This window comes from Protopterus annectens, chromosome 2.part2 (genome assembly GCF_019279795.1).
Source record: "Protopterus annectens isolate FY-2018-M chromosome 2.part2, PAN1.0, whole genome shotgun sequence".
Taxonomy (NCBI): domain Eukaryota; kingdom Metazoa; phylum Chordata; order Ceratodontiformes; family Protopteridae; genus Protopterus; species Protopterus annectens.
Window position 1 is genome coordinate 72,910,944 of NC_056730.1, and position 24,880 is coordinate 72,935,823.

The following is a 24,880-nucleotide window of genomic DNA, read 5'->3' on the forward strand; positions in this document are numbered from 1 at the left end:
TCCTGCTCCCTCCTGGTCTTCCACTCTTAAGAGGCCTAGGGAATTGGACTCCTCAGATGAGGGGTTGGTTTCTGGGGAAGGGTCTCTCTCTTATTCTTCCCAAATTCCTTCCTCCCTGGACTACAGTTCAGAGGAAGAGGATTATTTTGAGTCTCAACTCCCCCTGGAAGAATTGTCCTTTGGGGATGCTATTGCCCTTGTAATGGACTATATTAAGTGGATCATTCAAAAGAGGTACTGTGAGCTCCTACAGACTGAGTCTTCCAAACCATCAGCTGTCCCTCCTGTTCTGGCTACCCTTTTGGATACTTTTTCAGCAGTCTTTGTAGCTCCTGACTGTCAGCCTCCCGCTCCAAAGAAGCCTGATAGGTTCTACAAGGTGCCTGATTACTGCATATTTCTTTATAAGTGCCCTTTTGCTGATCCTTCATTGAAATCTGTTTGTTTCTGACAAGCCCTCTAAGGTGTTGCCATCTACTAAGCTCCTCCTTTCTGATAAGGATAGTAGAGCTATGGAAAGGTTGGGAAGAAAGTTCATACTACTGCCACAGTGTCCTTTAAGGCTATTAACTACCAGACTCGTATGACCATGTTTTGTCCCTCCTTTCCTAGGTTTCTAAAGTGATAACTGAACTTTCCAATTCGGAAGGGAAGGCTTCTGCCCTTTCCCTCTCAGGGTCCACTTCTCAAGTTGCCCATCACTCAGTAAAATGCAGCTGATGACTCTTTCTTTCAAGACCTACCGCCTTTAGTTCAGTGATGAGACGTTATTCCTGGTTCTGTCTTCAGGCTTTGACAATATCACAACTAAACTTTTGGATGTACCTCTGGATAACAGAAGTCTTTTTGGGATTGTTGTTCCTGACCTATTCAAGTCTTTACATGATAAGAGTAAGACCTTGCAGGAACTTAAGCATATCTTTGTCTTCCGTATTTCCAAGCTTCAGAGGAACTATCCTTCCAAGTCTGCCTTTGTTCATTGACAAACTTGTCCCCTTCTTAATGGTAAGGGTTCTAGGCATGTTACTCCTGCTAAGTCTACTCAGACTCCTCCTTCCCACAGCCTGGTTCTGATGTTTGGCCGTCCCTTCCCCTCAGCCAGGTCCCCTGTCTCTCTGCCTTTCTTTTTCTCTCCTAAATTAGCAGCAGATCACCTCAGATGCTTGGGTACTGTTGATTATCCATCAGGAATGTTTCATGGTTTGGAAATCCTTTCTTCCCTTTTCAGCCATTCTTCAACCTCCTTGAGAATAGCTTCCTCAATTCTGGGCCTTTCTCTGCTCAGCACCTTTCTCAAGATCCTTTTTTTTTTCAGATGTCTCTTCAGACCTTGTTTCTTCTTCTTCCTCCTCCCCAAGTCTTTATGGTTTCTGTAGATCTCAAGGATGGATACCTTCACATCCATATTCACCCTCTGTTCAGAAAACTTTTATGTTTCTCTATTTCTTCCTTGCATTTTCAGTTCTCTGCTTTACCCTTTAGCCTTTCTACTGCCCCAATGGTATTCACCAAATGCTTTGCTTCTGTCATTGCTTTTTTTGCTGGCTTTGGGGTATACAGATTTTGCCCTACCTAGATCTACTCATTCAAACTCCTTCTCCCAGAAGTCTGTTGCAGGGTCTCCGGTTTACCATTTGTCTTTTACACAGCCTGGGGTTCACCATCAACTTCCAAAGTCAGATGGTCTTTGTGTTTCACTGTTGCAGTCATCACCTGTGGGCTATCCCTGCTGTGGTAGCCCTCAGCCGGCCCGAATGCCAGAGTCCATGTTTTTCTGCGTCAGCTGCTGTCTCCTGCAGACTGACATCAGGTTGTCAATGCTATAAAGCAAGGCAGCTGATGCCATTACACCAGTCTTTTTTGCAGTGGAGCCCGTAGCAGAAGCAGTTCACAAGTGTGCCGGTCATTTGCTAACAGAGCTCGGATCACAGCTGAAAACGTGTAAAGCTAAGTACCCAATTAGAGATCTCTTTTTCTTGTACTAACAGATGTCTGAAAAAGTCAACAATTGTCTCTGCCTGTGGAAAGCAGATCCCACACCAAGACTTCCATTCATACTGCGTCACTTGTTTAGGCCCAGACCACGACGTCACCCATTGCTGGTTTTGTGCCCTCTTTAATGCGAGAACCATTCGGGCAGGTATTTTTATCCTCCATCTTCACAAATGGCATTGGTCAGCCAACAGTCCGTAGAGCCTCCAAAAAAATGTAGGGATAAAGATAGAGACAGACCACACAAGGCTAAGCCTTCCAACGACTCTTCCGCTAAGGTCATCTGTTCTCCGGAATTCAGTGAGGCACTTTCGCAGCCACTGATTCCCGATGCGATAGCTATGTAGGCCTCTACCAAAACCCTTTTGGAGTCTGGTTTGCTGCAGAAATCTTCTTCGTCTTTAGAGCCTTTGGTTGTCGGTACCTCAGTTGGGTCCGGAGCCGCAATGCAGGCACCGGCTTCCGAGGAGGTCTTTCGCACTACCGATTCTAGTCAGAAACTAACATCTTCACACCTGACTACCGTTTCGCTCAGACCACTGAATACTCTTAGGCCTGGAATCCATGCCACCCCTAGAAAATCTACCTGTAGCCACCATCTTACTCCCACCCCTCCTCCCCAGGCCCAGATGCTTAAGGTGGTGGAGGATCTTATTCCCCTTATCAGGGGCAGTCAAGCCACAACTTCTAAAAGGAAAATACACCCTTCTCCTGAACTATTGACAGAGCAAGATTCTGAGGAATCAGATTATTCAGATTTTGAAGAGGAACAACAAACTTTAACTGCTTTTGAGGATTCAGATGCAGAGGACTCCATCCTTTCTGTCTCCCCACCAGAAGACCTCTCTTTTGTGGAAACTCTCCACACCCTCAAGGAAGATTTCCAATGGGAATCTCAGGATTTCCCTCATATAAAGAAAAGACTAAGAGAATTTCTAGACCTACCCCAGCAGAGACCCCTTGCCATCCCCCCTATTTTAGAAGTGGTGGATGATGTTTTCCATGAATCCAGTTTAGCCGCGGACACCCTCCCACCTGCTAATAAGTAAACCAGACAGGTATTACAGAGTATCAGATTCTCACAAATACCTATACAGAAATCCTGCTGCAGACCCGGAGGTCATTTCACAGGGACCTGAGGGAGCCAGGGCTAGTTCTGCTAAGAATCCTACACCTTCTGATAAGGATGCCAGAGCTCTGGACAGATGGGGTAAAAAAGTGTACATCTCTGCAACCTTAGCTGTCAGAGCCCTCAACTGTCAGTTCCATATGTTAAAATATCAACAGCACACTTTGGAACTATTAAAGCAAAAGCTTTCTGCCTTTCCTGACTGTGCCAATTGTAAGGAGTTAGCAGATTTATTGCACTCTACTTGTCAAGTGGCAAAGCACTCTTTACACTGTGGATATGATGCACTAGAAGCCTCTAGCAGGGCAGCAGTGTATGGATCTGTCTTTCGGAGACTTACATGGTTGAAGGAACAACCTCTAGCTGATCATGTCAAGCCTAAATTAATTGATGTGCCTTTGGATAAAGACCACTTGATCTGAAGTAGTTAACTTCATTTGGTCTACAACCTGTGGGTATCGGATCCGATTTGGATCTGAGCCGGCAGCTTTCCAATCTTACAGATCCGAGCTCCAAGCTTCTCCCTCTTACCCATAATACCCTGCTACCTCCTTGTAACCCCCAGATCTCGTTTGCCGCGGCTTAAGATAGCTTCTCAGAACGAGCTCAGAGTTGGTTTGTGAGTAGTTTAATAATAGAATTCTTATTTTTCACTATATTTCCCTTTGTGTGTGTGTGAACCTCAGGTAGTTTATCATAGTGGTTCCTGTTTCTTTAGCTATAGTTTATTTAATTGTTTAGTTCATAGGTTCATAGTTTAGTACTATAAGCTAATTGCCCTTGTGAGCCATTTTAAGCCTAGCCAATTATCCCTTGTGAGACTCGAACCCTGCACCTTGTGTTTGTAAGGCAAACACCTTAACCATTAGGCCACCCTCCCAACTAGTCAGCTAGTACCCCTAACCCCACTAGAGTGTGTGAAGGTGTGTGCTGCTTCCTTTTTCCTTTACAATGGCCAAAGGCCCTAAGGCCATTTTTTCTAAATGCACTGAGTGTGGTCATAAGCTGTCCCCAGTGGATGGCCACACTTGGTGTGTGTTATGCCTGGGTGTGGAACACCTTTCCACAGGCTGCACTATTTGTGCAGCCTTTAATCCCAGAGCATTAAAAGACAGAAAGGCCAAGCTGATTTTGGCGGGCCTTCTGCCACCAGAATCTTCTTCGGCTTCTGCTGTGGTGCCAGCTGTTACCACGGCTGTCCCACCTGCCACTCCCGATCCCCTGGCCGGGACTCACCCTCCCTCTTTGGCCCAGGAGGAAAGGGAGGGCAGAAAAAAGGATGAGAGAGACAGGGAGAGAGAAAGAGAGAAACATCGGAGTCGACTCCCTCGGCTCCGCCACCTAAAGTTGCTGCTTCTCCCTTGAAGGTCTCCGAGTCTACCCCCTCTCGGCTCCGCTCCCCACGTTTCTCCCCGGAGCCAGAGGAGGAGACTCTGTCACCTTCTAGGTCATCAATGTGACCTTCCCGGCCGCCTTCTACCTCTAGTATGTCTACTAGGAGTTTGTCGGACGCAGATATGGATCGGATGATGCATCGATTTTTGCAAGCTCAAATGCAGTTGGGAGTGCTCCTGCCTCCCCCTTTTTTGCCCCTATTGCTCCTTCTCCGACCCGCTTTCGGGTCTCGAAGCTGTTGAATCCGGTTGGCTTTGGAGCCGGGGTGGGGCCAGTGCCGACGGCGTTCACATCTTCGGCGCCGACCATGCCCTCGGGTCTATCGGATCCAGGATTCTTGTCGGATCCGAGCTCTTGGAGCCGTGGGGCGGGCGTCAGATCCGGAGGGGCTAGTGGAACTTCAGCTCCGTCCAGGTCGGGTCACACTACCCTTTCGGATCCGATCGGGTCGCCTTCGGCACTGATCCGTACGTCGGAGCCGAGGGAACTGCTCGCGGTTCCAAGGGAGAGCAGTTCACCGTCGGCATTCGATGTAGTGGAGAGGGTCCTATCGAGGGACTCGAGACCCCCGGTTCTTGCTCCGGACCAGCCCGTCTCTCCCACACAGTTGAACCTAGCCTCCATCATCCGACCCAGGGACAGCCTGCGCTTACGTCCCAGATGGTTCCCTTGGAGGAACAGGACATCGCTGGTGAGGCCTCTTCGGACAGCCCCCCCCCTGAGGAGGTGCCTTACAAGCGGAAGTGCAAGAGGAGGCACTTGGACTCAACTGAGTCCTTCACAGAGGACACGGACCTGGAGGAAGGGGAAGGTTCCCCAAGATTACCCCCCGAAGACATCTCCTTTGGAGACATCATGGAAATGTTACGCATCAGGGGAGGGTGGTTTGGCCAAAAGCCTTCCTCGGACGAGTCCGTGTTTCTGGAGGCGTTTGACGCAGGCCCATCTACCTCTTGGGTGTGTCCCCCCGCCGACCCCCTGGTAGATCGTATTACTACCAGGGCGTGGAAAATACCAGGGCGTGGAAGGAGCCAGACACTGTGGAGCCGATCCCCAAACATCCCGACAAAATACTCAGCCCCCCCCCCCTCGGACAAGGCATGTTGGAGTAAGGGTCCCCCTGTGGATGCTATGGTGGTGGCAGCGGCCACCAAGAAGGAACAAGCACAGGAGAGTTCCTCGGTGCATCCTCTAGATAAGGATTCTCGGATGATGGACCGTTTGGGAAAGCGAATGATCTCTTCAGCGACCTTCTCGGTAAGGTCTCTAAATTACATGGCACATGTTATTTGACTCCAGCGGGACCTGATTAAGGAGTACGCTGGATCACTCCCAGAGTCCGTGTCGGCCGAGGACAAGCGTACGTTCTCGTCCTGAATGGCCACTCTCAAGTCGATCACAAACACATCCATGCGGCTCCTCTCCCATGCCACAGAGGGAGCGGTTAGGGCTAGCGGGACAGGCGTCGTCTTACGAAGACAGGCCTGGCTCCATCTTTGCGACTTTGCGGAACCCTTTAAGGCGTCCTTCGCAAACGCCCCTTATGACGGTTCAATGCTCTTTGGCAAGACCATCTGCAACATGCTTTTCCAGAGCGAGAAAGACTGGAAGACGTCTGCCGTAGGGATCCGCTTCTCGGCTCCCCAGAGGTCCTATTCCAGGAACCAAAAGGGACAGAAGAAGATGTGGTTCCGGAAGACTCAACAACCCCGTTTCGCTCCGGAGACCTCATCCTTCAGAGGCAGAGGAGGACAAGGTGGACGCCAGCCCAGAGGCAGAGGGGGCCCACAGAACTTTGGGTCGAGAGAACCTTTCGCGGACTGACCCGCACAGCAGCCCTGAGGGGTTGCCCGACTGCTCTTCTCTGGAGGCAGTCGGGGGGCGCTTCTCAAAACACCTTGCCAAATGGGAGTCCATCACCGCAGATCACTGGGTGCTCCGAATTGTATTCAGAGGATATTCAATCCCCTTCTTAACCTACCCTCCTCGATCAAGAGGAATCCCCAATGTCCCACTCGGTCAGAGGATGCAGCAGCTATAGAAATTCAAGGGCTGCTAAGAAAAAGAGCAATCCAGCCCGTCCCCCCAGAGCAGTCCGGATTAGGGTTTTACTCCAGGTTTTTTTGGTGCCAAAAAAGATGGGGGACCTAAGACCCATACTCGACCTATCAACACTGAACCTGTCAGTACCCAAAGAGAAATTCCGGATGGTCACTGTTCAATCCATTCTCCCACTGTTACAGGAGAACGACTGGATGTGCTCGATAGACCTCCAAGACGCGTACTACCACATTCTTATGGACAGACAATCCAGGAGGTTTCTCCGCTTTCGTCTAGGAACCAGTCATTACCAGTTCAGGGTCCTACCCTTTGGTCTCACCACAGCCCCCAGGGTGTTTACCAAGGTCATGGCAGTAGTAGAGGCCCACCTGAGACTTCAGGGCATACAGGTCTTTCCGTACCTGGACGACTGGCTCCTTACCGCCCCCACCAGGCATCAACTTTGCTCAAACAGAGATTACCTGTTAAAACTAGCTCACCAACTAGGGATCTCAATCAACCTCAGGAAATCATCTCTGCAACCCACCCAAATTTTGAATTTCATAGGGGCCAGGATAGACACGACACAATCCAGAATTTTCTTGACAACCGACAGACTACGCAATCTTTGCCTCCTAATCTTGGACCTCTTGCAATCTCCTGCGCCACTTGCCATATTGGTCCTGAGGGCCCTGGGATCCATGGTGACTGCCATCACTCCATCCCCGTTCGCCCGTCTGAAAATGAGAATCCTTCAATGGACTCTTCAAGTGCAATGGTCTATTCTTTTTTAACCCCTATCTACCCCTATTCCTCTCAGCAGAGTGTGCAAGGAGTTGCTTCTCTGGTGGCTTCATTCCAAAGACCTTCGGGAAGGACGTCCTTTCGTCCTACCTCCCCCACAAGTCACGGTGACCACGGACGCATCTCTCCTTGGGTGGGGGGGGCATTACAGGGGCAGATCCGTCCAAGGCACGTGGACTCCCACAGAGACCTCACTGCACATCAATGTACTGGAGATGAGGGCGGTGCTTTTAGCGTTGCAGGCTCTCCATCACCTTCTTCCTCCGGGTACGATTGCAATTCAATCAGACAACATGTCTGTAGTCTGGTACATAAACAAACAGGGGGGAACCAGATCCTGTACTCTTTGCAGGGAGGCCCTGAGAGTGTGGGAATAGGCGATCTCCACCAACCGCTTTCTCATAGCAACGCACATTCCGGGTCGGTCAAACATCTTGGCAGACAGGTTGAGTCGAACAATTCTCTCACCTTACGAGTGGTCTCTGAACTCAACAGTTGCGAACCAGATATTCCTCGCCTGGGGACAACCTTGCTGCGATCTCTTCGCTTCGCCTTCAAACACAAAGTGCAGCGAGTTCTTCGCTCTGATTCCCCCACCAGGGGAAGCCCCCAGAGACGCTCTAGTTTATGCTTGGCCATCCGATCTTCTGTATGCTTATCCCCTCTTCCCTTGATAACAAAGTTCCTACAGAAAGCTCGTCGGTTGGGGAGCAGAGTTATCCTCATAGCCCCATTCTGGCCTCGCCAGACCTGGTTCCTTTACTTATGGTCTCATCTAGTACATCCTCCCCGGATCCTAGATCCCAGTCCGGATTTGATTTCCCATCCACTGGAGCTCAAGACCCCCGACCTGGGTCATCTCAAGCTTTCAGCTTGGTTGATCCAGTTCCCCTAATGGCTAGGACTCCCGGATTATCCTCCTCTGTTAAGGCCATCCTATTGGCTGCGCACAAACCATCCACCAGAAAGATCTACAAGAGTAAATGGAAACGTTTTTCCCTCTGGGCAGAGATGAAGAATCTAGATCCTTTCACGGCCCCCATCCCAGCAGTCCTTGACTTTCTTTCACATATTTTTCAGCAGGGAGCTAGTGTGCCCACTATTAAAGTCCAACTGGCAGCTACCTCCCACTATCACATAGGTAACAATTCAGGACCCCTGCCTTCATCCAAGATCTGTAAATCATTCATGAAAGGAGCCTTCTTGTTACGACCCCTGATTAGAGATACAGTACCTCCATGGGATCTTACCATAGTTCTTCAAGCTTTAACTGGGCTCCCATTTGAACCGGCGGCCACAGTGGAATTAAAGTATGTATCTTGGAAGACAATCTTCTTGATTGCCATTACTTCCGCCAGGAGAATTTCGGAGCTTCACGCTCTGTGCTGTAAACCTCCATACATCATTTTTCATAAGGACAGGGTCTCCCTCAGGACCAATCCCTCCTTCCTGCCCAAAGTATCCTCAGAGGCCAATATCAATCAGTCTATCAATCTACCAGTCTTCTTTCCAAATTTTCAGAATAAAGGAGAGTACAGACTCAATTGTTTAGATTTTCACAGACAACTACGTTTCTACCTGAACAGCAGATATCAGAAAATCTGATCAACTTTTTGTGTCCTCTGCAAAATCACATTTTGGGAAGCCAGTCACTAAAGTTACATTAGCAAGGTGGATCTCCCGATGTATTCTCCTCGCCTACAAAAGTTCTGGTTGTCCTGAGCCCCTACACGTACGAGCACACTCTACACGATCTATGGCTACCTCTGCGGCATTTTGGTCAAGGGTCTCGTTAGATGACACTTGTGCAGCAGCAACTTAGGCTTCTTCACATACCTTAATTTCACACTGTAACTTGGATCTCATATCCAGAGGATGTGCTTCTTTTGGCTCTGCAGTGCTCCGGAATATCCTTCCATAAGGGCCTCCCAAATTACTGGTAGCTGGGGACTCTGCCTCACAGGTTGTAGACCAAATGAAGTTAACTACTTCAGATAAAGAAGTTATGTACTCACCATAATGTTCCATCTGAGTAGGTAACTTCATTTGTCTGCAACCGACCCTCCCTCCTTCCCCCGGACCTATGGTTTGCTAGTTACGAGCCTGTGTATACCTTGTTCAGTCATCACCATTGCAAAGTGATAAGGGTTACTAGGTTATAGAATCTTTCTATTGCCTTCTCTGGCAAACTCGATCTGAGGGTTACAAGGAAGTAGCAGGGTATTATGGGTAAGGGGAGGAGCTTGGAGCTCGGATCTGTAAGCTTGGAAAGCTGCCGGCTCAGATCCGAATCGGATCTGATACCCACAGGTTGCAGACAAATGAAGTTACCTACTCAGATGGAACATTATGGTGAGTACATAACTTCTTTTTTGGAGAAAAAGCAGAAGAGGTGCTTAAAAAGATGGATGACAAAGCAAAATCTATGCAAACAGTAAAAGATTCCTTTTAGGTTCAACCTCCTAGATTCAGCAGGAATTTTCCCTCTAAGCACTGGTCCTTTCCTGCTCCTAGTAGACAGGGGCAAGCTAAGCCCTGCAGGGACAGGCCACCCAGATCCCTACAACAGGAACAACAGACAACCAAACAGTGGACCACGCCCACCTCTAAGGCAGGGAATTCTAAGCCATCCCTCTCTGGCAAAAACTCTCAATGACTCCCACTCCCCCCTCACCCTCCTTTCACCCAAAAGCTCGGAGAAAGGCTGTCCCTCTGCAAAGAAAATTGGCTGTCTGTAACAAAGGACCAATGAGTCTTAAATATAATTTTTCAGGGATACAAATTCACTTTCAACAAACTCCCAATTCACAGAGGGTACCCAAACTTGCCTCCAAATCAGTGGCCAGAGGCATTTAAAATGAGTCCAAACTCTCATAGCCCAGGGGGCGTAGAATCTGTCCCCGGAGATCAAACAGGCAAAGGCTTTTATTCCAGGCTTTTCCTTGTTCCCAGAAAGAAGGGCACTTGTCTACCCATCCTGGTATGCCCATTCTGAACACATCCCTGGTGATCCCAAAATTCAAAATACTAACCCTGCAGCAGCTGCTACCTATGCTGACAAAAAATGGCTGGTTAGTGACCCTGGACCTAAAAGATGCATACCTCCACATCCCCATAAGGGAGTCCTGCAGGAAATTCTTGCGTTTCAGAGCAGGCTCACAGCAGTTTTAGTTCTCTGCTCTTCCCTTTGGCTTATCTACTGCTCCCAGGGTTTTCACCAAATGTTTGGCCCTGGCCATAGCATTTTGCAGACAGAGAAATGTACAAATTTACCCTTATCTGGACTGCTGCCTCATCCAGGCAGAGTGCAAAGAAAATCTGCTCCAAGACCTCCATTTTGTCAAAACCCTCGTAACATCCTTGGGGTTCACCATCAACGAGAAGAAATCAAAGCAGTCTCCCTCCCAGAGGATCATTTTCCTGGGAGCACTGCTGGATGCAGCATCCCAAATGGCCTTCCTATCCCCAGAAAAGCAGAGCTTCCTGCCTCTCTACTTTACCCATCTGGTGTCCAAAAGTCATCTCACAGCGAGAAAGTTCCTGCAAGCCTTGGGGTGCATGGCTTCTTGCATCCTTCTAATTCCTCTGGCCAGGCTTCACATGAGGAAACTTCAGTGGTATCTCAAGCACCTTTGGTGTCAACACTCACAGCCTCTAGGGACCTCTCTCCCTCTGATCCCCTGTATAAGGGCCAAGTTTCTCTGGTGGGCAGGGGCCTGTGCCAAGAACCAGGGTCTCCCCTTCATCCACCGCCCTACCGGACAGACCATCACCACCGACACCTCAGACATTGTTTGGAGTGCCCACCTAGCAGGCAGGTGCACCCAGGGTCTTTGGGATGCCCAACACCTTTCCTTGCCTATCAACCAGAAGGAAATGATGGCAGTGCAGAAGGCTCTGGCATCCTTCCAACCTCCCTTATAGTGAAGATAAAAAGAAAATCTTATTACTGTGGTGTGTTAAGCTGTGTGGGGAGGGTCTTGGGTCTTACTGGACTAGGCTAGTTTTGCACATAATGGAAGTAGCAGGTACAGTCCTTGTTGAGATCATGGTTTATAGGTTCATAGATTAGTACTAAGCTAACTGCCCTTGCGAGCCATTTTAAGCCTAGCCAATTATCCCTTATGAGACTTCAACCCTGCACCTTGTGTTTGCAAGACAAACACCTTAACCATTAGGCCACCCTCCCAATACACAGCAGTGCCCACTGTGTTCATTCTTGTGGTCTTGCAAGTGTAGCCTTCTGCATATTTTAATTTGGAAATGTAATTCGGGTGAGATACCCTGTCTCAAAACAAGACTTGTATACTACAGGGTCGCACTATCTTAATTCTTGTAGTCTTGCTGTTCTGACATCCTGGACATTGTAATTTGAAAACCTTTTGTAGAGCAGTATTTGTATACTGCAAGGTCTTGTAATTCAGATGAACAGAAAAGGTGCTTTGGCTTAAACATTTTCTTTTAGCCTACTGATACAGGGGTGCCTACTGATACAGGAAACCCCATGTGAAGGGGAAAGAAAGTTAATTGACTTCTGGGATCCATTTGTCTGAAGAAGTACATGTCATTGTTTGTACGAAAGCGCTTACATTACATTGTTGTGGTTTATTTCATTCATGCCATCTTTTGTTCATCTATGAGATAACTGTGTTTATTTACCTTGTGCCTGCAGTCCACGTCAGTGAGAGTTAAAACTTTTCTGCTGTATGGTTATAAAAACATTTAATCTCGCCTACAGGCAGAACACCTACTGACAGAGAATGATTCAATAAAGTGTTTGTACATTACTTTTTGAAACTTTTACCCCCCCCCCAAAGAAAAAAAACTATAACAGTGAAGATGATGATGGTGATAATGATGAAGAAACAGTTTTGCGCTACATGCATGTTTTTCAGTTGCATGATTTTATGTTACACTGTATATCTTTAGTTTCGTTATGAATATTGTTTGCCATTTTTATTTCATTAACGTGTTACCATATCTAAATTCGGTTTTATATCAGTAAGTATGTGCTTGTGTGAACATTTTTAATTATCATTTATGCTAATATATTTTTATTGACTGTAATATAACAGGTTGATGAGAATTTAAAAGTCGCCCAGAAGCGAGATGCAGTGCGTCAGGGGATGTTTTACTTCAGAAAAGATATTTACAGAGGTATTTAATCTGTATAACGTATTTGATTATGGAAGCATGCAGTGGTCCCAGTTAGTAGAACTATGTAAAATGTTGTGAAATTTTAGTGTTGACCATTTCGTGAAGGTTAGCAGTGATGTCCTTCAAGAATGCAACTGCAGTCATAACATATGGGTTGTCCTGCCTCAGGCAGCCCTCGGTCGGCCGGATTCCAAAGTCTGGGTCCGACGTCGGCTGATGTCGCATTTCTCTCCGACGTCAGAGCGGCAGGAGTACATAAGCATCAGCCGACGCCATCTTCTCCAGTCTTTCTTGCCGCGCGGTGCCCGAAGCAGAAGCAGTTCGCAAGTGACGATCGGTCAGCTCCTGTATTCTTCGATCCAAAGTCATCAAAAAAGCTAAGTACCCCGTTGGGGACCTTTTCTTGCCTCAGCCGATGTCAGAAATTACTGAAAAAGTTAATAATTGTTTGTCTTGTGGTAAACAAATATCTCATAAGGATTTCCATTCTTACTGCCTTCCTTGCCTTGGCCCAGACCACGACGTCTCGGCCTGTGCCGCCTGTGCTCGCTTCAGTAAGCGCACTCTCAGGTGCCGGGCGGAGTTCGCTGAAGACTTTTTCAGCGAAAAATTCGATTACACGATGCCGTCGGAATTACCAACATTGCAGACTCCTAAAAAACGAAAAGACCGGGACCGACATCCTCGGCCCGCGTCTTCCACCGACACCACGCCAAAACCTACCGCGAATGCCCTGGTTCCCTCTGAGGCAGTTATTTCACTGCTCCGAACCGAAGACACCGCATTACTGATACCTCCGTTACCGGAGACCACACCGACGCCAGTTATTGATTTTCCTCCGGATACTGAAACCGAGGAAATGCCCGAGACCATTGCTGTGGATAAGGTCACTCCTGCACGTGGAGCTGCTAGGCCTCCCATGTCCATGTCTTTCAAGGCCTACACACGTGCTAAGGCAGCCAGCAAGACCAAGCACCTTACTGCTAAAGCCTTACCTCAACCTACTCCTGAAACACAAATCATGACTATGGCAGCAGACTTAATCTCCATGATCAGAGGTTCCCAGGCCCATCCTGAGAGAGGATCCCAGCCTCCTCCTGATAAGAGGCCCAGGGTTGAGCCCACTGACCCTCACCCTTCAGATGAAGATTCTGAGGCCTCTGGCCACTCCGATAGCCAGGAAGAGCCTTTCCAGACCTACGAGGACTCAGATGCAGAGGACTCCATCCCCTCGGCCTCCCCTCCTGAGAATATTTCTTTTGGGGAAGTTCTGCATTCTATGAGGGAACATTTTAAGTGGCAAGGCCAGGAATATTCTGATTCCAGAAAGCGCCTTCGAACCTTCCTTAAAAAGCCCCAACACAGGCCCTTAGCTATACCTCCTGTGCTTGATGTTTTGGATGATCTATACTCTGACTCCAGTGTTACCCCTGATACTCTCCCTCCTGCTCCTGCCAAGCCGGATAGATACTATAGAGTCCCATAAACACATTCTCATTTCTTTAGGGCCCATGCTGTTGATTTAGAAACTATTTCACAGGGGCCGAAAGGGGTTTCAGCTACCACCTCCAAAAATCCTTTGCCTTCCAACAGGGAAGCTAGGTCATTAAAGAGATGGGGGAAGAAGGGTTACACCTCCACTACTTTATCTATGAGAGCTCTCAATTGTCTCTTTCATATGTTTCAATATCAGGATTTCCTGTTAGATGATTTACAGAAAACTTTGGCCTCTCCTGAACCTTTAGATAGGAAGTCTTTGCAGGAGGCTGTACATAACTCTCAGCAAGTTAGCAGTCACTTTCTTCAGTGTGGATATGATGCATTGGAAGCTTCATGTAGGGCAGCTATGACAGGGCGGTCATTCAGACATGCATGGTTAAAAGAACAACTTCTACCAGATCATGTTAAGGCAAAACTTCTTGATGCACCCTTGGAAAAGAACAAGCTTTTTGGTGCTAATGCTAAAGATGTACTAAAGACCATTGAGGAAAAAGCCAAGTCAGTTCAGACAGTCAAAGATTTCCTCCAGGTTCAGCCACCCAGATTCAGCAGGAATTGGCCTTCAAAAACTGGTCCTTTCCTAATCCTGAAAGATTTCAAAGGGCAAAAACAGGCGTGGCGAGGAAGAGGACAATACAGAGGTTCCTACAGGGGCGACAATGGCAACCAGCAAACCAAAGAAGTGACACGGGCTTCTCCTGCCCCACAGGGACAATCCCAATGACTTTCCTCTACTTCCGCTAACCAAAGAGCAAACAGAAGCTCCCTTGGGCGGAAAATTATCTCTGTTTTCAGACAATTGGCACAGATTGACAAAGGACAAATGGATTTTGGACATTATAGACCAAGGCTACAGGTTCCACTTTCATACCTTACCAAGGAAACAAGGCATGCCAAACCTACCGCAAAACCAGAGGGCAGAGGCTATCAAGCAAATTTCTCTGCTTGCTCAGATCAATGCAATAGAAAAGTTCCACAACAAGAACAAGGCCAGGGTTTTACTCAAGACTGTTCCTTGTTCCAAGAAAAGAAACTCAATGGAGACCAATACTGGATTTGTCCGCATTAAACACCTTTCTCATAGTACCAAAGTTCAAAATGCTGACCTTACAGCAACTCCTTCCCATGCTGGGCAAGGGGTCTTGGCTGATTACTCTGGACCTCAAGGAGGCATACCTGCATGTCCCTATCAGACACAGCTGCAGAAGATACCTCAGATTTCTTGCAGGGCCAGAGCATTATCAATTCTCAGCATTGCCATTTGGCTTATCTACTGCACCCAGAGTATTTACAAAATGCCTGGCTTCAGTAATTGCTCATTGCAGGCTCCAGGGGATCCAAATTTACCCGTACCTGGACGACTGCCTCATACAAGCGGACGACAAACTGATTTTGACAAAAAACTTGGATTATGTCATTCAATTGCTACAAGCTCTGGGATACACAGTCAACTTCCAAAAGTCAAGACTGCAGCCATCCCAGCAAATAACTTTCTTAGGAGCCAATCTAGACACAACCTCTCAAATGGCTTACCTGACAGAAGACAAGCAAGAGAAGTTAACTCATTATTTCAAAGATTTGGCAAAGCTCACCCAGATGACTGCAAGGAGATTCCTACAGGCCCTGGGTTACATGGCATCCTGCATTCTCCTGGTTCCATTAGCAAGACTACACATGAGAAAGCTTCAATGGTACCTAAAAAGTTTATGGTCTCAACACAGCAACAACCTAGAGACAACCATACCGCTCATTCCATGCCTACAAAAGGAATTTCTATGGTGGGCCTCGGTAAGCCAGGCAAACACAGGTATGTCATTCAGAAAACCTCAAATAACACAAACAATGACCACAGACGCCTCAGACCTTGGATGGGGGGCGCACATGGAGGGCAGATGTATACAAGGACAATGGTCTCCAAAGGAAACACATCTGCATATCAACCAAAAAGAAATGCTGGCAGTAATGCATGCCATTGAGGCCTTTCGATAACAACTTCAGCAAGGCCACCTGCTAATACGGACAGACAACACCACTGTCATGTGGTACATAAACAAGCAGGGGGGCACCCATTCTTACCCCCTTTGCAGACTTACAATGAATCTTTGGGAAAAATCACTGAGCTTAAACATACAGTTGCAATCCCAGTTTGTTCCAGGCAAAGACAATGTGCTGGCGGACAGCCTAAGCAGGAATTTCCTAGACCCCCACGAGTGGAGGTTACATCCAGAAATCTTCATAAGACTCACCTCGACATGGGGCAGGCCAGAAGTAGACCTATTTGCCTCCCACCTCAATCATCATCTACAAAAGTTCTGTTCAAGGACATATCATCCACAAGCATGGAAAACAGATGCTCTCTCATTCAACTGGAACTTCCTAGAAATTTATGCATTCCCACCTCTGCCACTGATGACCCCAGTACTACTAAAGATCAAAGCAGAGAAGCCAAAGGGATCCTAATAGCTCCAGACTGGCCAAGACAACACTGGTACCCACTACTACGGAGCATATGCCACAACAAAAAAATGGGCCCTTCCCCAATGGCCCCATCTTTTGACTCAAAACAACTTCAAGACAGTACATCCCAACATTCAGACGCTCCAGCTAACAGCTTGGGAGATTCCATGAATAACCTCAATCTATCTCTCTCCAAGGAAGTTCAGCGGATATTAACAGAAGCCGCAGACCATCCACCAGAAAGGTTTATTCAGCAAAATGGAAGAGATTCAGCATTTGGAATACCAGCAAGGGTCATGATGCATCATTATTGAACATCCCACTCATCCTGGAATACTTGGCAGATATGCTACAGAATGGACTCTCATATTCTTCTATAAAAATACATGCTTCAGCTATTTCAGCTAGATACAACACTGATCCACCTGTGTTCTCACATCCTTTGTTAAGGCAATTTCTTAGGGGAATCAAGAATATCAAGCCACCAAGAAAGGCCCCAGTACCAGCTTGGGACCTCAACTTTGTCCTAGAAAAACTGACTCTACCCCCCTTTGAGCCAGCAGCTTCTGTGGACTTACAATTTCTCTCATGGAAGACAGCTTTCCTGTTGGCAATTACCTCAGCAAGAAAGGTTTTGGAATTACAGGCCCTAATGGCAATACCACCGTTCATAACCTTTCATAGAGACAGGGTCTCCTTATGAACCAACCCTAGCTTTCTGCCAAAAGTGGTATCTAGGGTTTCTTTAAATCAAGCAATTCACCTGCCTACTTTCTTTCCCAATCCTGAGAACAAAGGGGAAAGACTGTTGCATACCTTGGACATTCACAGACAACTTCGCTACTACCTGGACAGAACCAAGGCCAATAGGAAGTCTGATCAGCTTTTTGTAGCTTACGCCCCTGGAGTACAAGGAAAAGCAATTTCCAAACAGACTATCTCAAAATGGATTGGACATTGCATCAGATTTTGTTATTCCTTCCATGGAAAGAGTGTACCAGCCAATATCAGACCACACTCTACCAGAGCTACAGCCACCTCTACAGCATTCTTAAGAGGGGTGCCTACAAAAGACATTCTAGAAGCTGCTACATGGAGCTCCGTGCATACATTCTCCAAACACTACAACCTTCCTTTATATTCCAGATCCAGAGCAGGCTTTGCTTCGGCAGTCCTGCAGGGATTGATAGCTACACCATCCTTTTCTTAGAGCATTCCACCTCCCCCAGCTAAGCTATGGTATTCAACCCATATGTTATGACTGCAGTTGCATTCTTGAAGGACATAGTACAGTTTTGTACCTACCATAAATGTAGATGTCCGATAGATATGCAACTGCAGTCGGGTTTTCCCTCCCTCCTTCCCCTCTATTCCTTGGGTCCACTCCTCTCCCTGTTATCCTAGCTGGGGATATCTGTTATGGTGTATCTGTTTATTGCTTATTTATTTGTCTGGAAACCTGTTTTTGTCTTCCAAATTGATTACAGCCTTCCTTGGAGGGCACCTGGCATCTGGGGCAAGAAACACTGAAGAAGATGGCGTCGGCTGATGCTTATGTACTCCTGCCGCTCTGACGTCGGAGAGAAATGCGGCATCAGCCGACGTCGGACCCAGACTTTGGAATCCGGCCGAATGAGGGCTACCTGAGGCAGGACAACCCATATGTTATGACTGCAGTTGCATATCTATCGGACATCTACATTTATGGTAGGTACAAAACTGTACTTTTTCTGTTACAGTATAGAGCTAATGGTATTGTCATTTTCATTGCTATAGAAACATTTAGTCATACAAGTCTGAAGTGTTTCAGTGGCTGACCACCCCCCCAAACTCCAGTCAGAACTTCATACTACAAGGAGCCACCATCATGTTTACCTCCCGCTTAGAGTTACAATTGTATACTTACTATGATATCCCTAACAGTGGCACTTTATTTTATGTAGTTACCAGAGTTGTGCACTGATCAGTATTGGCCAATATCAGGCTCAGCCTTGGAACTATGTAGAATAGATTCAGTACAAATGGAAATGTATACACTGACATCACCGACCTCTTAAAAGTATATGTGAACACAACTCTCCCTCCGTCTCACCTTTACCTTACACACTTATTGGTTTCTGTACCTGTGGAAAAATTAAACCCAATCTGTGTGCAACCACTATTAACTGCCAAAAACATACAAACCACGAGGAATTCCAGTGGAATAAACTGGTCAACTGTGCTAGAAAAATTTTATACCATTATTACCAAAAACACTGTAGCTAAGCACTGTCATCTCAATGGACATCATCAGAGCTACCAAACACTCCCCATCACATGATTTTATACTTACATAATCTAGATCACATGTCACAATTAACTAATATGCAAGACATTCAGTAAAAAATGTTAAATGCATAGTAAGAGAGATGCAACCTATTGCTAAAATTCTCTGAATTCGTAAAATGGTGATTAAAATACTCTGAACTACTAAATATGTGCAGTAATAACATCTTTGACTAAAAATTATATTAGGTCACTTGTGTATGAATATTAAGAGAGATTAGAAAGGGAGATCAAAGTGTGTGAACATTGTCATAACGAAGTGTGGGATGTGTTCTCAATGCTCTTACTGAATTTAAGCTTAAAAGTTTTGATTATAATTTTACATTTACCTATAAATATAATTGTAACAGTATGGGGTTAATGTATCCAGCTTGCTGTGATCTTTGCCACTGTTGCTATGTAGGTAAGGCAGAGTGTACATTCTGGAAGCATATTGTACAACATAAAAAGGGCATTGAGAATAATGCCCTGTATAAGCACATTCAAGTGTTTGGATGCACAAAAAATTCACGTTCATGGTTTTGGAACAAATACCTGTTGAACCCCCAAGGGTGGCCCATGGAAGTTAAATTCAGTGACTTAATGCGACAAATCAGGCTGAATTCAGGGGTACCCCTTGGGCTTAATGGCAGTATCTCTATCCATCATTAGATTCTTAAAAATGTGTGCAGCTAGACTGTATTATTATTTTGTTATATTTTATGCATCCTTTTCTAGAACACAATATTAACATTGTTTTTGAACATTTTTTAGTGATCCAGCATGATTTTACTCAATGATTTTGTGTGTTACAGTACATATTTAGCAGTTTAGAGGATTTTAACACCATTTTATGTATTCAGAGAATTTTACCAATAACTTGCATTTTTGTATTTTTATAATGTAACATTTTTTACTGAATGCCTTGAATGCTGTTGGCTGAATTTGACATGTGATTGGGATTATGATAGTATAAAAGCATGTGATGGGAAGTGTTTGGTAGTTCTGATGAAGTCCATAGAGATGAAAGTGCTTAAGTACTGTTTTTTTGTTAATAAAGGTGGAAAATATTTCCAGCATAGCAGAGTATTTTATTCCTGTAGAATTCCTTGACATCTCTATGTTTTTGGCGGTTAATGGTGTATGAAATTCAAAGTTTAGCCTTCATGCATGCCTACTTTCCTCCTTTTTAACAGTGGTTGAGTGCCGTTGAAGCTCTAAGTCCCTTTTTCAGTAGTAATCTGGATGCATATGGAAAGCAAGTCACTTAAATAATGCTCCATAGCATAGAAGTGGGCTGATGGGACCCATGTTTTTAGAATTGCAGATCATTGTCATTGCCGGTACTGTATATTGAAGCATGTCCATTGGTCATTTAATTGTCTACACAGTATTTTAGCAGCATGCATACTTTTACAAATTCCTTTTAATTGTTCTTTTCAGGTTCTATCCTAATGCATGAGAAACAACCAAAATGTTCTTTTTTCATTTTTTGTACTGGATAACTGTGCCAGATGAAACTGTAGGAAAATGTCTGTAACACTTGCTAACCAGTTCCATCCAAGAGGAGGGTATCTTTGAGTCCTCCTGATGTTCATCGTGCATACAGCTGCAGTAATCACATATGGGTTCTCTGCCATCAGGCAGTCCCTCGGTCGGCCGAATTCCAAAGTCTAGGTCCGGCGTCGGTTGTTGTCGCTTTCTTTCCTGACGTCAGTGAGGCAGGGGTATATAAGACACAGCCAACGCCATTTTCTTCAGTCTTTTTTGCCACGCGGTGCCCAAAGCAGAAGCAGTTCGCAAGTGCCGGTCGGCCAGCTCCTGAATTTACGAAAAATTGGAAACCGAAGTCTTCATTAAAGCTAAGTACCCCGTTGGGGAAACTTTTCTTGCCTCAGACCGATGTCAGAAAAAGTTAACAGTTGTATTTCTTGTGGGAAGCAAATACCGCATAAGGATTTCCATTCCCTCTGCATACCTTGCTTAGGCCCAGACCACGACGTCTTGGGCTGTTGCTTTTGCGCTACTTTCAATAAACGCACTATTAAGCATCGGGCAGAGTTCGCCCAACAATTTTTTGGTACAGCTTTTGATTATAAAATGTCGTCGGAGACTCCGACTACCGTTTTGTCCAAAAACCGCAAGGACAAGGACCGACACGCTAGGTCCGCGGTCCCCACCGACACCATGCCAAAACCGGCTACACGTGGTCCGGTTCTCAGCGAGACGCCTATGCAGTCCCTGACTACCGACAAAACTTCTTTGGCGGTGTCTTCTGTACCCGAGACCGCAGGTACCTCGGCCCAGACCCAGACTACAACCACTGAAGCCACTGTGAGCGTTGAGCCTCCTAATGTGGACAGGTCCACTTCCACCCATGGTGTCTTTAGGCCCTCTTCTTCCTTTTCCATTAAGGCCTTTACTAAGTCCAAATCAGCCAGGCATCCCAAGAGGCCTGTTGCACAGGGCCCATCCCCAGGCCCCATGCCTAAAAAGCAGATGCTTAAAATGGCTGAGGATTTAATTACTCTTATCAGGGGTTCCCAACCCCCTCCAGACAAGAGACCCAGAGTGGAGGAAGATTCTCCCTCTTCTGATCAGGGTTCCATTTTTTCAGAACATTCTGATGTAGAGGAACACTCTTACTCCCCATTTGAAGATTCTGATGCAGAGCAGTCCATTCATTCTGTATCTCCTCCTGAGGATTTCTCTTTTGGGGAAACCTTGCACACCTTGAGGGAACACTTCCATTGGGAAGGCCAAGACTTTTCTGATTCCAAGAAAAGACTTAGGGAATTTCTTTTATTACCTCAACACAGACCTCTGGCGATACCTCCTGTCTTGGACGTACTTGATGATGTTTATTCAGAGGCTTGCCTTAATCCGGATTCCCTGCCTCCTGCCCCAGTCAAGCCTGATAGGTACTACAGATTTCCTACCTCTCACCAATTTCTTTACAAAAGCCATAATGCTGACCCTGAAACCATTTCTCAAGGCCCCAAGGGAATGAAGGCCTCTACTGCTAAGAATCCACTACCTTCCGAAAGAGAGTCAAGATCCTTAGAAAGGTGGGGAAAAAAGGTATATACCTCGGCCACACTAGCCATGAGGGCCTTAAATTGTCAGTTTCATATGCTTAAATATCAGCAGTTTCTGTTATCACAATTAAGAAATAAAATGTCTCAACCTGAACAACCAGATTTGAAGGAGTTGCAGGATATGTTGCATAGTGCAGAACAAGTGGGTAAACACACCTTACAATGTGGCTATGATGCCCTAGAGGCCTCAAGTAGAGCTGCTGTTACAGGATCAGTCATTCGTAGACAGGCATGGCTTAGGGAACAAATCTTGCCTGATCATGTGAAAGCTAAACTGCTAGATGCTCCTTTACAAAAGCATGTGCTATTTGGTACTAATGCTGAGGAGATACTACGGAAAATGGAAGAAAAATCCAAATCTATGCAAACTGTCAAAGCTTTTCTACAAGTTCAACCACCACGTTTTAGCAGAAATTGGCCTTCTAAAAACTGGTCCTTTCCAGCCACTGACAAGCCCCAAAGAGGTAGATACAGGCGCACAAGGGGCAGAGGGCAATCACAAGGATCACATAGAGGCAGGCAATGGCAAACTCCAGCACCAAGAGGTGGCGAAGACAGTGCACAGCAATACAGGAAACAAACTCAATGACTTCCTCCTTTCCATGCCAAGCAAGTCTCAGCTGGCAGCACCCTTGAGAGGGAAACTGGCATTATTTACAAGAAATTGGCATATTGTCACAACAGACAAATGGATACTGGACGTTATAAACAGAGGCTACAGACATTTTCACACTCTCCCAAAAATGAGAGGCATGCCAAACCTGCCACACAATCAAAGGGCAGAGGCACAACTACAAATTTCAAAGCTCATAGACATGAAAGCTATTCAAGAGGTACCTACTCACGAACAAGGTCAAGGTTTTTATTCCAGGCTATTTCTGGTACCAAGGAAAGGAACCGACTGGAGACCCATTTTGGACTTATCCATCCTAAACACATTCTTACTCGTACCAAAATTCAAGATGCTCACATTACAGCAGCTTCTTCCCATGCTGGGCAAGGAGTTTTGGCTGGTAACATTGGACCTCAAGGAGGCATACCTGCATGTCCCTATCAGACAAAGCTGCAGAAGATACCTCAGATTTCTTGCAGGTTCAATACACTATCAATTCTCTGCATTGCCCTTTGGCTTATCTACTGCGCCCAGAGTATTCACGAAATGCCTGGCATCAGTAATTGTCTACTGCAGACTTCAAGGGATACAAATTTACCCTTATTTGGACGACTGCCTGATCCACGCGGACAGCAAACACTTACTTCTGGAACATCTGGCTTATGCAACACGGTTACTGAATTCTCTGGGATACACAATCAACAAAGAGAAATCCAGTCTAACACCATCTCAGAAAATAACTTTCCTGGGTGCCAACTTGGACACAAACACCCAGATGGCCTATCTTACGCCAGAAAAACAGGGGCAACTAACTCAGTACTTCAAAACACTAGCAAATTGTACCAGGCTTACTGCAAGGAAAATCCTGCAGGCTCTGGGCTTCATGGCATCTTGCATTCTTTTAATCCCATGTGCAAAGTTGCATATGAGGAAACTTCAATGGTACCTAAAAACCTATGGTCTCAACACAGCCACAGTTTGGAAACAATAATACCAATAATTCCATGTTTGCAAAAGGAATTTCTATGGTGGGCCCAAGCATGTCAAACAAACACAGGTCTCCCATTCTGCAAGCCTCAAGCAAATCAAGTCATCACAACAGACGCCTCAGATTACGCCTGGGGGGGCGCACATGACAGACAGGTGCATTCAGGGCAAATGGTCCCAAAAGGAAAAGCACCTTCACTTCAATCAAAAAGAAATGATAGCAGTGATAAATGCAATTACAGCTTTCAAGGACCACCTGCATCCAGGACAATTATTGATAAGAACAGACAACACCACAGTAATGTCGTACATAAACAAACAACGAGGAACACATTCATACCCCCTGTGCAGACTAGCCATGACTCTTTGGAACTTGGCTCTGGAATGGCAAATCGAACTTCAAGCACAGTACTTGCCAGGCTTGGAAAACACGCTGGCAGACAATTTAAGCAGAAATATGACAGATCCACAAGAATGGAAGTTGCATCCTCAAGTGTTTACAAAGATAATCCAAGCGTGGGGGAGGCCAGACATAGATCTCTTCGCCTCCCACAGGAATAATCAATTGGAAAAGTTTTGTTCAAGGACCTTTCACCCAAAGGCCTGGAGAGTGGACGCCCTTTCATTCAGTTGGACAGCATGGATAGTTTACGCTTTCCCACCTCTGCCTCTTCTGCCCAAGGTACTCTTGAAAGCAAGAACAGACAGACCGAAGATGATACTGATTGCTCCAGACTGGCCAAGACAACACTGGTACCCACTCCTGAGGAGCCTAACACATACTCCTCCCTGGCCCCTACCTCTAATGCCTCTTCTGCTGATTCAGCACAGCTACAAAACTCTTCATAGTCAGCTGAAAACACTCAATCTCGCTGCATGGTGAATTCCTTAAAACCACAACAGACCCTACTCTCCAAAGAGGTGCAGGATGTCATTTTGGAGGCCAGAAGGCCATGTACTAGAAAGGCTTACTCCGCAAAATGGAAACGGTTTTTCTCCTGGAATGAGAAAAAAGGCCAGGACCCTAAAAAACTGAATTTGCCTCAGGTATTACAGTATCTAGCTGAGCTGCTGAACAATGGACTTTCATTTTCCTCCATAAAAATCCATGCCTCAGCCATTTCTGCAGAATTCAACACGGATCCACCCTTATTCTCTCACCCACTCTTAAGACAGTTCCTCAGAGGGGCTAAGAATATAAGACCACCAAGGAAACAACCAATACCAGCCTGGGATCTTAATTACATTCTAGAAAAACTAACATTGCCTCCCTTTGAACCAGCTGCCTCAACAGATTTGCAATACTTGTCCTGGAAAACAGCTTTCCTTCTGGCCATTACCTCAGCTCGTAGAGTATCAGAACTACAAGCCCTCATGGCTGTGCAGCCCTTTCTCATCTTCCAT

The 24,880-nt window shown here is 46.2% G+C and overlaps 1 protein-coding gene across 1 annotated transcript in view; it reads left to right on the forward strand.

Annotated features, from left to right (window-relative positions):
• Window positions 1-24,880, forward strand: part of GCLC (glutamate-cysteine ligase catalytic subunit) — a gene marked incomplete in the record, with an annotated part of 1,017,552 nt that overhangs the window by 951,165 nt on the left and 41,507 nt on the right. The window contains 1 exon segment of the mRNA XM_044063752.1: window positions 12,436-12,517. Coding sequence (XP_043919687.1) covers window positions 12,436-12,517 — 82 coding nt within the window.